The sequence below is a fragment of the Clytia hemisphaerica genome, unplaced genomic scaffold, assembly GCF_902728285.1.
Source record: "Clytia hemisphaerica strain Z4C2 unplaced genomic scaffold, Clytia hemisphaerica genome assembly, whole genome shotgun sequence".
Taxonomy (NCBI): Eukaryota; Metazoa; Cnidaria; class Hydrozoa; order Leptothecata; family Clytiidae; genus Clytia; species Clytia hemisphaerica.
Genome location: NW_027103726.1, coordinates 773,893 through 786,559, shown reverse-complemented (window position 1 = coordinate 786,559; position 12,667 = coordinate 773,893). Strand labels below are relative to the sequence as shown.

Sequence of the window (12,667 nt, the reverse complement as noted above, 5' to 3'; positions counted from 1 at the left end):
AGCTAAACTCTATCGAAATAATTATTATGGATTATTAACCGAAAAGCCGGTCGATATTTTGCAAGAGAGACCGGCTTCTGAGGTTAATAATCCATTTATAGCCCTGCAAAAATAAAGTAATAAAAGTAATTGACATTTCAATGATGTCAATTTCATAACTGGTCACTATGGAGAAATATTGACCGGCCACGTGACATTAATCATCCAATCAGTTTTCTTAAAAATGATTGACAGTTGTATTGCAGGGCTATAAATTAAATTATTAGAAACTCAGATCTATATACAGTGTGTCCTGAAAAAAAGCGGAGGAGGTTAAAGAAAATTCCCAAAAGTTTTTTTTTCACTGCAGTTTGAAATAATTGCAATATGATGTAATTTCTTTGTTCAATCAATGGAGTATTTAAATTAATGGGGTTTTGAAAAAAGAAATTTAATTATACGAATTTACTTCTGTTTTGTTTTTTACGGTAACGCTGTACTGTACAATCAATTTCTTTTTCCAGGTTAACAATGTGTGAGAAAGCATTAGCAGAATATTTGGAAACTAAACGTTTGGCATTCCCAAGATTCTATTTTGTTTCACCAGCAGATTTACTGGATATTTTATCCAAAGGAAACCAACCATTGGAGGTGAAATATTTCAATCAAGTCAATTTCAAAATTTAGATCTAGATATGAGCTAAACCATCAACGAGAGAATAGTTTGGACTAGGTAAACACGATAACTTTGATCAAGGTAAATTTGAACCCCTTCCTTTGCAGGCAGCTCGAAGCGCATAACGGCTAATAGAGTCAATAAATAATAAATTGGGGATTTTTTCTTTCATGTCTATATTTTTTTCCAGTAATGTATTTATCAGGTATTATGACATAGTTATATAACGCCATGCATGATATCTTACAGGCACTTAAATATCTTGTTTATTATAATCATTCAAAATGGTTTGTCCGTTCTTTAGTCCTCAATCTTGCCAAAAATTGCGAGATAACAATTTGACGATTTATATCCAAAATATTTTTTGAATATGCATTTTGACCAACTGATTTCTTTCGAAGTCATCTTTTTGTTATCGATCTCTATACAGTTCATAACATCACTTGGATGCATCCCAAGAAATTTTATTTTGCTCCATTGATCTCCGTTCGTGTTTCTTACGTCGAAAAGGTTTATTCTTTGGTATTCAACGTTATATACCTTTACCACGAATTCGTTAATTTTGCTGTCTCCTTCACTTTGTACATTTTTCACCAGCCAATACTCCCAAAAATCAGGCGTGTGTGTAGTTTGGACACAGAGGAAAAAGTACCTTTCTTTAACATAATAGACTTGAGCTACATTCATTAATCTTAAAATATCCGTATACCATTTCTCATAAGATTCATAAAGTCTTAAATCAGGTTCTATTCCTTCAAAAAAAGTTTCGGCACCCCATGCAAGACGTTCAAGAAGGGAAATAAAACGAGGGTACTTTGGTACCTCACTTTTTTCTTGGCAGATGGTTGTTTCTGATTCCTTTTTAACTTTATTTAGTTCGGTTTTATGCTTCAGATCCAAATTCTCCTTTTCTAATTTTGAAATCTTCTTTTGGCTCTGAGCTTCTCTATCGTCGCTCTCTTTCTCGAATTCTAGTTTCATCACCACAAATTTGTTTTTCAATGCAAGGTTTTCTTTTTCCAATTCGAAAACTTTCATTTTCCAATCGCTTTCCCCTTCCAAATTCTGTTTTTCGATTTCCAAAATTCGTTTTTCCTTTCCCAGTAATTTCTTCTCATTTTCGCTGACCCGTTTTTTCAGTGTTTGTATCTCACTTTTCAACTCTAAAATTTCAATATGGTATTCCAGCTTCAATGTTTCGATTTTTAGTTCGTAATAATCTTTCATTTTATCGACATATCGATTTGTCAAGCATTTAAATTAAATTTAGATTAAACACTGTAGGAATACTGTAGGAATACCTCGAAACAAGACAAAATATCTTTAAAATTCTAACTGCAGTCCAAAAGAAGCTTCTCTTTACAATTGCTTAAAGTAGCCAAGAAAGGTCATGTTACTGCTGACGTTCCTTTCATCATGTCTGCAAATAATAACAACGAAAACAAATACGAAAAACTTCAGCCGGGGGGCTGTGATTTGTACCTCTAAAAAGCCTAAAGAAAGTTAATCATAGACTGAAACCAGGGCTATTTAGAGTAATTCAGTTAATAATAAACAGGTGTGGGGGTGTCAGAAATTTTTTCGAAAAGTAATTACTGGGGAGAGACGTTTATTATATGAGTAGCCATTTACTCAGGGCTATTTTGCTACCTTTTGAGTCTACCCCTCGCAAAAGATAAAGAAACTGCTGTAACTGATGTAAACTTACTAAAAATCAAGAATGAAACGAGAATCCATCTTTAAATTTTAGGATTTATCGTTGATCCAAAACATTTAAGGATTGAAACTAAAGAATCGAAAAATTTTGCGTTACTATTTAAGGCTTGATGCACACCTGCAAACATTAACCAAATTATTTTAGTAAACGAATTTCATATCACAACGTATGATTGTAACTCGAGTATTTGTTATTTTTGACTATAACTAAAGTATCATCCTGGAATAAGGAAACTGATGGACTTGTAAAATTTATTCAAACATGCTTAAAAATCAATAAAATGACCGCAAACCCTGGTTTCAAAGATCCCTTACTCAAACCATATTCAACTGGCAATGATAGCTCACTCTTTTAAAACTTTCTTCAGGTTTGCAAGCATTTGGCGAAACTTTTCGACAACATGTCAACACTTGAGTTCACCAAAGATGCAGAAGGCGTTGAAACCAAGCAAGCCATTGGAATGTACAGTAAAGAGAAAGAATACGTTGCTTTCAAAGAACCATTCATGTGTACTGGTCAGGTAAGATTGACAGCACACGTTTTTCATAAGTTATGTTAAGAACAAGTTAAGAACATTTTAAGGCTTTGTAGACTCAAAAAATACCTTACTCACAAAATTGTCAAAATAAGAACACGTTATAAACATTTTTAGGCTTAAAACTCAAAAAGTTAAGAACATGTACTGTTCTTTTGATCCATCCAATAGCTTCAATTTAGTAGTAATTTTTCATTCCGGAGAACAAAAGGTGTGATGTCTAGTGTAAGCTATCTCTTTACTTGTGAATAAAAAAATTAAGGCTTTCACGGCAGTAGATATGAAAAGTGTTACGATTCGATTCTGCTTCAAAGTTTTAAAATCTCAAATTTTAGACTTTGAAAAATCTATACAAAATTACCCCTCACTTTTATTCAGGTTGAAGTGTGGTTGATGACATTATTGAGATGTATGCAAGCCACTATACGTCATGAATTGTGTGAAGCTACGGTTGCTTACGAAGAAAAGCCAAGAGATCAATGGTTGTTCGATTATCCTGCACAGGTACGAATTTTTAAAAACAATCTGAAAATAAGATTTCAAGAAAAGAATGAACAATAATTTGGAGATTCAAGCTTTTGGTCGGAAATATGATTTTGGATATTTTTTAAGAGAATTTAATACGAAACTGTGGCGACATTCCATATCGATATTAAAGAATATGGGTCTTATATACGTCCTTCTTTCACAGCAACACAGAAATTTTGATTCCATAAATAAATGCTAAGTGCTTTAAATGTTTCCTAAGGCCGGTTTCCACTTGCGCGCGCTGTAATCACACTTTTTAGCTTCAATCCTTTTTGCTTGGAAAAAAGATTACGTCATAAAAATGTAGCACGCGTTTGAAAAAAAAGTTGAACACATTTCAACTTTTTTCAACTGCTACGTCAGATCGCGCCAATAGAGTTGCTTCATTTTTCTTTTGACCAATAGCGTGGAAGCTCTGCTCGAAAAAGTGCGATTGAAGCGCGCGCAAGTGGGGAACGGCCTTTATAATGGGCTCTGATCGACATTCATATAACCTTTCAATCTCTTCTTTCCCAGGTTGCATTGTGCGGTACTCAGATGTGGTGGACAACGGAAGTCGGTATCTCATTCAATCGATTGGAAGAAGGCTATGAAAATGCTATGAAAGAATATAACAAAAAACAGGTACAATATGCCTTCTTTTTACTATACATTCTATTTGTAGTAGCCTAAGAAAAATAACACTTCCCTGGGTTTAAATTGATATATGTATCAACTAAAGTAAATGGGTAATAAAATAATAAGACGACCCTTCAGTCATGCTGGGCAATTCAAGGTTTTACCCCCATGTTGCTGGATTGTTAAGACTCAAAAGGATATTTTGGATCTTTAACAAAATCCTATTGACCCTCTGAATTTTCCAGGTTTTTGATGTACTCAACATACGAGTAAAATTTGTTTTTGTAATCTCATGGTTGATTGAAATTCGATTGACGTTTTTGCTTACGTTAATTTGTAACTCGTTGCACTCGGGAAATTTCAAAAAATTTCAAAATTGACCTCGGGAAATTTATCCCGAATTTCCCTTATAACCATGAGATTACTAGTACTAATAAGTCCGTAGTACTTAAAAGAGTATTATTTTAATTATGTGACTTATGTGACAAATTTCGTTCGTTCTTCTTTCCACAGATTCACCAACTAACGACATTGATTACTCACCTTTGTGGGGACTTAACACCTGGTGATCGCCAGAAGATTATGACCATCTGTACCATCGATGTACACGCAAGAGATGTGGTAGCCAAACTCATTTCACAGAAAGTGGATAATTCACAAGCTTTCTTATGGTTGAGTCAACTCCGTCATCGCTGGGATGATAACAAGGTATACAGTGAATTCTTCTCGACCGGAAATATATACAGTTGACTTTCGCTAAAGGGGGGTATTATTTCTTCGAATTACACAGAGATACGAATCATAAAAAGTATATTAAGAAGGATTCTCCTTGACCCGGGACTGGAAACATGATCGAATTATAGAAAATTTCGAATAATAGAAGTTCGAATAGGCAAGAAGTCATTAAAAGAAGTCATTGCGGTTGACATCAAAATAGGGCAATGCATTGACTTTAGACAGCCAACATTTTGCCCACTTTAATCCACAATTAGAATAGGCACGGCGAAAAGTTGGCCGTCTAACAGTTAATTGGTGAACTCTTCTTTTGCTCTCTTCAAGCAAGATCATTTAGTCTATTATTTCATCAAGCTGTCAACTACCTAGCCAAGATGTCACCATAATAGAATGTTTCGATGCGAAATGTGAAACAGTTTTTCAAGTGTTACCTACACTTTTTGGACCTACCCCGGTGGAGGTCCTATAAATTAACCTTTGTCCGTCTGTCCGTCCGTTAGTTACCAGCTTTTCTCATGATTGGCTCATTAGTTTTTTCTGATTTTTTGCACAATGATGCAAAATGGCAATGCCCAAAATGTGACGGAGCCCGATTTTCGAAAAAAAAATTTTGGGGGCAAATTTGGGCCAAAAAACGGCTAAAAAACGGGTTTTTTGGACTTTGTAAAAAATTGGATCATTAATTTTTTCTGATTTTTTGCACGAAAGTAGGGTACCATCATAGGTATAAGATGGCTCAAGCAGATTTTTGCAAAAAATTTGTGGCAAAAAAACGCATGTTTATCTATAAGAATCACTATTAATAAGCATACATCAATGTTCTTAGTCAAATTACTCAATTTTTTTATGAGATAGATTTTTTTCTGCTCATGAGGGCTTACTTTTGAAGAATATGTGTGTTTAGACAGGAATCTGGGTTGCTTGGGCGGGTTTTCATAGAAAAACTGCAAAATTCGATATTTTTTTATAAGACATTATCATTACTTAGGTCTTGGCTTTTCTCGAGATTTGCTCTTCATTCTTAGATTTTTAAACAAAGATGCATAACTATAAACCCTTGAATGTGACAGAACCCGATTTTCGAAAAAAAATGTTTTTGGGCAAATTTGGGCCAAAAAACGGCTAAAAAACGGTTTTTTTGGACTTTGTGAAAACTTGGGTCATTAATTTTTTCTAATTTTTTGCATAAAAGTAGGGTACCATCATAGGTAAAAGATGGCTTAAGCAGATTTTTGCAAAAAAAATTTGTTGGCTCAAAAAACGCATGTTTATCTATAAGAATCACTATTAATAAGCATACATCAATGTTCTCAGTCAAATTACTCAATTTTTTTATGAGATAGATGTTTTTTTTTCTCACGAGTGTTTAGACAGGAAATTTTGGTTGTTTGGTGTGTTTTTATAGAAAAACTGGACCTTTGTTTTTTCTGATTTTTTGTATGAAAGTAGATAAAAGATGGCTCAAGCAGACTTTTGTAAAAAATGAATTTTTCAGCTCAAAAAAAGCATCTTGATCAATAAGAATCACTATTAATAAACATACATCAATGTTCTTAGCCAAATTACTCAATTTTTTGGAGATGTTTTTTTGCTCACGAAGTCTTGAATATGAAAGAACAAGAGCATGAAATTTTGGTTTCTAAACGTTTTTTTTATAAGAAACAAACGACTAATTTTAATAGATCGTCCTTTGTGTTCTGATTGATTGTTTAATGGTCACGTCACGTAGATATCAATTATAAACGTGTTAAATGCATAATCCAGGTAGGTCCATCAAAGTATCACTTGTTTATGTATAATTTAATTTTTTTTTTGGACCTACCCCGGTGGAGGTCCTATAAATTAACCTTTGTCCGTTCGTTCGTTCGTCTGTTCGTTCGTTATTAGCTTTCCTCATGATTGGCTCGTTAGTTTTTTCTGATTTTTTGCACAAAGATGCATAACTATAAACCCTCGAATGTGACGGAGCCCGATTTGCAAAAAAAAAAATTTTTGGTCAAATTTGGGCCAAAAAACGGCGAAAAAACGGGTTTTTTGGACTTTGTGAAAAATTAGGTCGTTAATTTTTTCTGATTTTTTGCATGAAAGTAGGGTACCATCGTAGGTAAAAGATGACTTAAGCGAATTTTTGCAAAAAAATTTTGTTGGCTCAAAAAACGCATGTTTATTTATAAGAATCACTATTAATAAGCATACATCAATGTTCTTAGTCAAATTACTCAATTTTTTTATGAGATAGATGTTTTTTTTGCTCATGACGGCTTACTTTTAAAGAATATATGTGTTTAGACATGAAATTTTGGTTGCTTGGCTTGTTTTTATAGAAAAACTGGCCAAATTCGATATTTTTTTATAAGCACACTTCAATTACTTAGGTATAGCTTTTCTCGAGTGGTCTTTATTCTTTATGATTTTTTGCACAAATATGCATAACTATAAACCCTCGAATGTGACGGAGCTCGATTTTTGGGAAAACAATTTTGGGGTAAATTTCAGCTAAAAAACGGCTAAAAAAAGGGTTTTTTGGACTTGTTATTTTCTGACTTTTTGCATGAAAGTAGGTAAAAGATGGCTCAAGCAGATTTTTGTAAAAAAAGAATTTTTCAGCTCAAAAAACGCATATTTATCTATAAGAATCACTATTAATAAGCATACATCAATGTTCTTAAAATTACTGAATTTTTTGATGAGATGTTTTTTTGCTCTCGAAGTCTTGAATATGAAAGAATATTTCAAGAGCATGAAATTTTGGTTTCTAAACGTGTTTTTTTATAAGAAACAAACGACTAATTTTAATAGACCGTCACTATTTGTGTTCTGAATGATTGTTTAATGGTCACGCTTATGTAGATATCAATTATATATGTGTTAAATGCATAACCAGGTAGGTCCATAAAAGTATCACTTGTTTGGACCTACCCCGGTGGGGTAGAGGTCCTATAAATTAACCGATGTCCGTTCGTCCGTTCGTCTGTTCGTTCGTCTGTTCGTCCGTCCGTCTGCTACCAGTTTTTCTCAGGATTGGCTCATTAGTTTTTTCTGATTTTTGGCACAATGATGCAAAATGGCAATGCCTAAAATGTGACGGAGCCCGATTTTGGAGAAAAAAAATTTTTCCGGCCGAAAATGCCGGAAATATGCCGGAAAAACTGGTTTTTTGGCATTTTCTCGAGATTTTATCATTAGTTTATTCTGATTTTTTTCCCAAAGATGCGTATTAACAATGCCCAAAACATGGCCGAGTCCGATTTTTGAGAAAATTTTTTTTCCGGCCGAAAATACCGGAAATATGCCGGAAAAACTGTTTATTTGGCATTTTCTTGAGATTTTATCATTAGTTTTTTCTGATTTTTTGCTCAAAGATGCCTAATAACAATGCCCAAAACATGGTCAAGCCCGATCTTTGAGAAAAAAATTTTTCCGGCCGGAAACCGCCGTTTTTGCAGATTTTCATTGGACTTTTTCCTGATATTTCTTCGTTTTTTTTCACGCAAAATCATTATTGATATCAATGCCAACCATCAAGTATGGTTCAATTGTCAATAAAACTGATTTTTGATGCCGGGAATTTCTAAAAATCGCCGGAACAGCCGAATATCGCCGGAAAAACGGTTTTTCTTGAATTTCTCGAGCTGTACTTTATATTTTTTCATGAAATTTTGCACACTGAAGCAAAATAGCTTTTCCTCGATTTTTGCACAAAGATGTGTATCAGCAATGCCCTAAGTGTGGCCGATTCGGATTTTTGAGAATCATGTTTTTCCGGCCGAAAATGCCGGAAGTATGCCGGAAATCGCCGTTTTTGCAGATTTGAATCGGGCTTTTTCCATAAATTTCTTTGTTTTTCCACTTAAAAAAATTATTGATAACAATGCCACCATCAAGCATGATTCAATTGTCAATAAAACTTTTGCAATTTTGCAACCGGAACTTTCTATTTCTTTTTTCCCTAACCCCCCCCCCCCATCAACAATCAATGATGAAATTTAATGCATTTTTGCTAAGCGCTATATTTTCTTAATGATTGTTTTTCTCCTTATTGCTATCTAAGTTTCATCATCAGGTAGGTCCATTCAGCATGTTGCTTGTTACCCTTCAATTTTCTCAACAATCATTTTTCTATCATTTGCAGGGACACTGTTACGTCAATATTTGTGATGCTCAATTCACATACTCTTATGAATATCTCGGTAACACACCACGTCTGGTCATCACACCTCTTACTGATCGTTGCTACATCACATTGACACAATCTCTTCATTTGAACATGTCCGGGGCACCTGCTGGTCCGGCAGGAACCGGTAAAACGGAAACCACAAAGGATTTAGGTCGTGCCCTTGGTATTATGGTTTACGTCTTCAATTGTTCAGAACAGATGGATTACAAGGTAGGAAAAATTGAATCTGGTACACGTTTTTTTATAAGAACAAACTACATAAGAACATACGGCTTTGATGGCCAAAATATTAAGAATAAGTTAAGAACATTTTAAGGCTTTGCGTGCTCTAAAACAACAAATTTCTTATGAAATCACATTAGAATATGATGATGAAAATAAGCACATTTCAAGAACATTTTTAGGCTAAAAGCTCCAAAAATTAAGAACACTCGAAGGTTTCAAACCAATTGGAGTTTATTTCATCTGGTTTGCATAATGATAAATGCTTGAATTTTTTCATTGTCTTTTTTTCCTTTAGAGTTGTGGTAACATTTACAAAGGTCTTGCACAGACTGGTGCATGGGGTTGTTTTGATGAGTTCAATCGAATCTCAATCGAAGTATTATCTGTCATCGCTGTACAAGTCAAATCCATTCAAGATGCTATTCGAGATAAAAAGAAACGGTTTATTTTCCAAGGAGAAGAAATTTCGATGATTCCGACTGTCGGTATTTGGATCACCATGAATCCAGGTTATGCCGGTCGAACAGAATTACCAGAGAACTTGAAATCTCTTTTCAGGTTAAGAGATATTTTTTTACTGATATTCTTCTTCTCTAGAACATAAGCTACCCAGTCTGGTTTTCTGTAAGCCCACAAAATTACGTTTCAGAGGTTTTACTTTATTATTGATAGTCTGTCGAATGAAATATTATAACTGGCGAATTCTAAATTCTAGGCCAGCGAATTTTTAGCAATCCCAGTGAATTGATAAGCCTGAAAATGTCCTTAAGGTGGCGAGTAATAATACCGAAGTAGACCTGTTATCCTATAACGGCGTGGTCGACTCATGAGGGGTCTGACGTCAAAAAATAACATTAGAATTCATCGTCGATGAAATCTCAATACAACGACATTTTGACGCTATTCCTTGCAACACGAACCCAGACTCCTCACGCTTCATAGGTTGATAGGTTTTTTATTATTTTTATTCTTTTCCCCGCAGACCTTGTGCTATGGTTGTTCCCGAATTTGAATTGATTTGTGAAATTATGTTGGTAGCTGAAGGTTTCGTTGAAGCCAGACTTTTAGCAAGAAAGTTTATCACTCTTTACACACTATGTAAAGAATTGCTGTCGAAACAGGTAAGTTTAAAGGCCGGTCTCCACTTGCGCGCTCAATCGCACCTTTTCGAGCAAAGCTTCCACGCTATCGGTCAAAAGCAAAAATAAAGTAACTCCATCCATTGGCGTGATCTGAAGTAACGGTTGAAAAAAGTTGAAATGTGTTCAACTTTTTTTTCGAGCGCGCGCTACATTTATATGACGTAATCTTTTTTCCAAGCAAAAAGGATTGAAGCCAAAAGGTGCGATCGCAGCGCGCGCAAGTGGAGACCGGCCTTAATTGGTAACCTTATTCGATTTTATTATTACCCCTGCGATCAAAGTCAATTTCATACAATCAGATTTGTAAAGCGACTTAAAGCAACACTACATAGCTAACAATACAATGTTATAATAGACATTAGACATAAAAAACTTTTTTCAATACAGTGGAACGAACCTCTATAACTGGAATGTCTCCTTAACTTGAACAAGTTTGTTTGTCCCTTCCCTGTTAACAATGCATTACAAACCTTACTCCATAACTCGAAATTTCCATAACTCAAACAAATTTGCGTTCCCCAATTTCATACAATCAGATTTGTAAAGCGACTTAAAGCAACACTACATAGCTAACAATACAATGTTATAATAGACATTAGACATAAAAAACTTTTTTCAATACAGTGAAACTAACCTTTATAACTGGAATGTCTCCTTAACTTGAGCAAGTTTTATGGTCCCTTCAGTTAACAATGCTTTATAAACCTTACTCCATAACTCGAAATTTCCTTAACTCAAACAAATCTGTGTTCCCTGTGAGTGTTCGAGTTATGGAGACTCCACTGTAATAGCATCAAATAGTAAGTCTTGCTGATATCATCATATAACTATACCAGTCTCCTTTCCCCATTTGAAGAGAACATACACAGACCAAATTTTGTTTGAAGTGAAACTTGTTGTATTTTTACTGGTTTTATAACCCCATTTGATTCTATCTAGGACCATTACGATTGGGGTTTACGTGCTATCAAATCTGTCCTCGTCGTCGCTGGTGCTTTAAAACGTAGCGACAAAGGACGAGCTGAAGATCAAGTCCTAATGAGAGCTCTTCGTGATTTCAACATTCCCAAAATTGTGACAGATGATTTACCTGTTTTTATGGGTTTGATTGGTGACTTGTTCCCAGCTATGGATGTACCCAGGAAACGTGATTTGGACTTTGAAGGCGATATCAGGAAAGCTGTTTTGGTAAGTTTGACGATTTGATATTTTTAGTATGTATTTTTGAAACTGAAAGGTAGCATATATCTTTAACCTTAATTTTACCAGGGTCGGATAGTGTCTGATATGTATGTATCTGTGCCAGTAAAGAGTTCGTGACTTCAAAAATTTTCATGGATTTATAAAGCCCGAAGGTCAAGATGTCGTGCTTTGGCTGAAAAGTATGCCGAGGGTTAGGTAGGAAATCCTACGTAGGTCACGTGACATTACAATAGAATTTCAGTGCTTGACCAATAAGAAGCTTTGCAGGTTTTCGAAAACAATAACAGCAATATTTTTTGCAATGTTCACTTTTTTTTGTTTGGAAGAACTTAAAGCACGACATCTAGAAATCTGTGATTATTAAATCTATTTCTTAATTATATCTTTCTCAAGGCGTGATGACATTCAGTAAAATATAATGTGCAAACTAAGGGCAGTTTAAAGATCACTCATTGAAATTATTTTCAATTTACCAGGACTTGAAACTACAACCGGAGGACAGTTTTATTTTGAAAGTGGTTCAACTACAAGAACTTTTGGATGTCCGTCATTCTGTCTTTGTTATTGGTGCTGCCGGTACTGGCAAATCTCAGGTACTTTATTTTTTATTCAAGACTTGGAAGAAGTTAAGCTTACTTTCAAGAAGGAAACTGGTCGAGATCAGTTTCACATGGTTTATATATTTATATTTTCTGTAAAAGAAAAATTAAAAAAAACAACAGTCAAAAAACATGACCATGAGTGTTTAATTTCTAGTCATTACCATAAGATTCTTGCATTTAAAAAACAATTTTATTTCTCGTGAATTAGGTTATCAAAGCCTTGAACAAAACGTATGCAAACACCAAGAAGAAACCTTACTTAATGGACATGAACCCTAAAGCTGTCACCGCTGACGAACTGTTTGGTTACATTAACCCTGCAACTCGTGAATGGAAAGACGGTTTGTAATAATTCAATTTACCTTCTACTTGTTACTGGATTTGTATGGGATTCAATTCATTGGGGTCTGGGGAAGAGTTTATCGATAAGTTTGACAGTTGATTGTATCGTATGTATCGTATATCGAGCGAACGAAAGGTATACGTAATTTACTTAATGTTATAGACAGTCGATACGAGTGAGTCTGATG

General features: G+C 34.6%; 1 protein-coding gene across 1 annotated transcript in view; it reads left to right on the top strand.

Annotated features, from left to right (window-relative positions):
* Window positions 1-12,667, top strand: part of LOC136804656 (dynein beta chain, ciliary-like) — a 60,530-nt gene that overhangs the window by 21,072 nt on the left and 26,791 nt on the right. Inside the window, exons 24-34 of the mRNA XM_067061260.1 lie at window positions 504-630; window positions 2,740-2,892; window positions 3,286-3,411; window positions 3,952-4,059; window positions 4,567-4,761; window positions 8,921-9,175; window positions 9,486-9,748; window positions 10,173-10,311; window positions 11,272-11,520; window positions 12,012-12,128; window positions 12,346-12,478. Coding sequence (XP_066917361.1) covers window positions 504-630; window positions 2,740-2,892; window positions 3,286-3,411; window positions 3,952-4,059; window positions 4,567-4,761; window positions 8,921-9,175; window positions 9,486-9,748; window positions 10,173-10,311; window positions 11,272-11,520; window positions 12,012-12,128; window positions 12,346-12,478 — 1,865 coding nt within the window. The remainder of the gene's footprint in view (window positions 1-503; window positions 631-2,739; window positions 2,893-3,285; window positions 3,412-3,951; window positions 4,060-4,566; window positions 4,762-8,920; window positions 9,176-9,485; window positions 9,749-10,172; window positions 10,312-11,271; window positions 11,521-12,011; window positions 12,129-12,345; window positions 12,479-12,667) is intronic.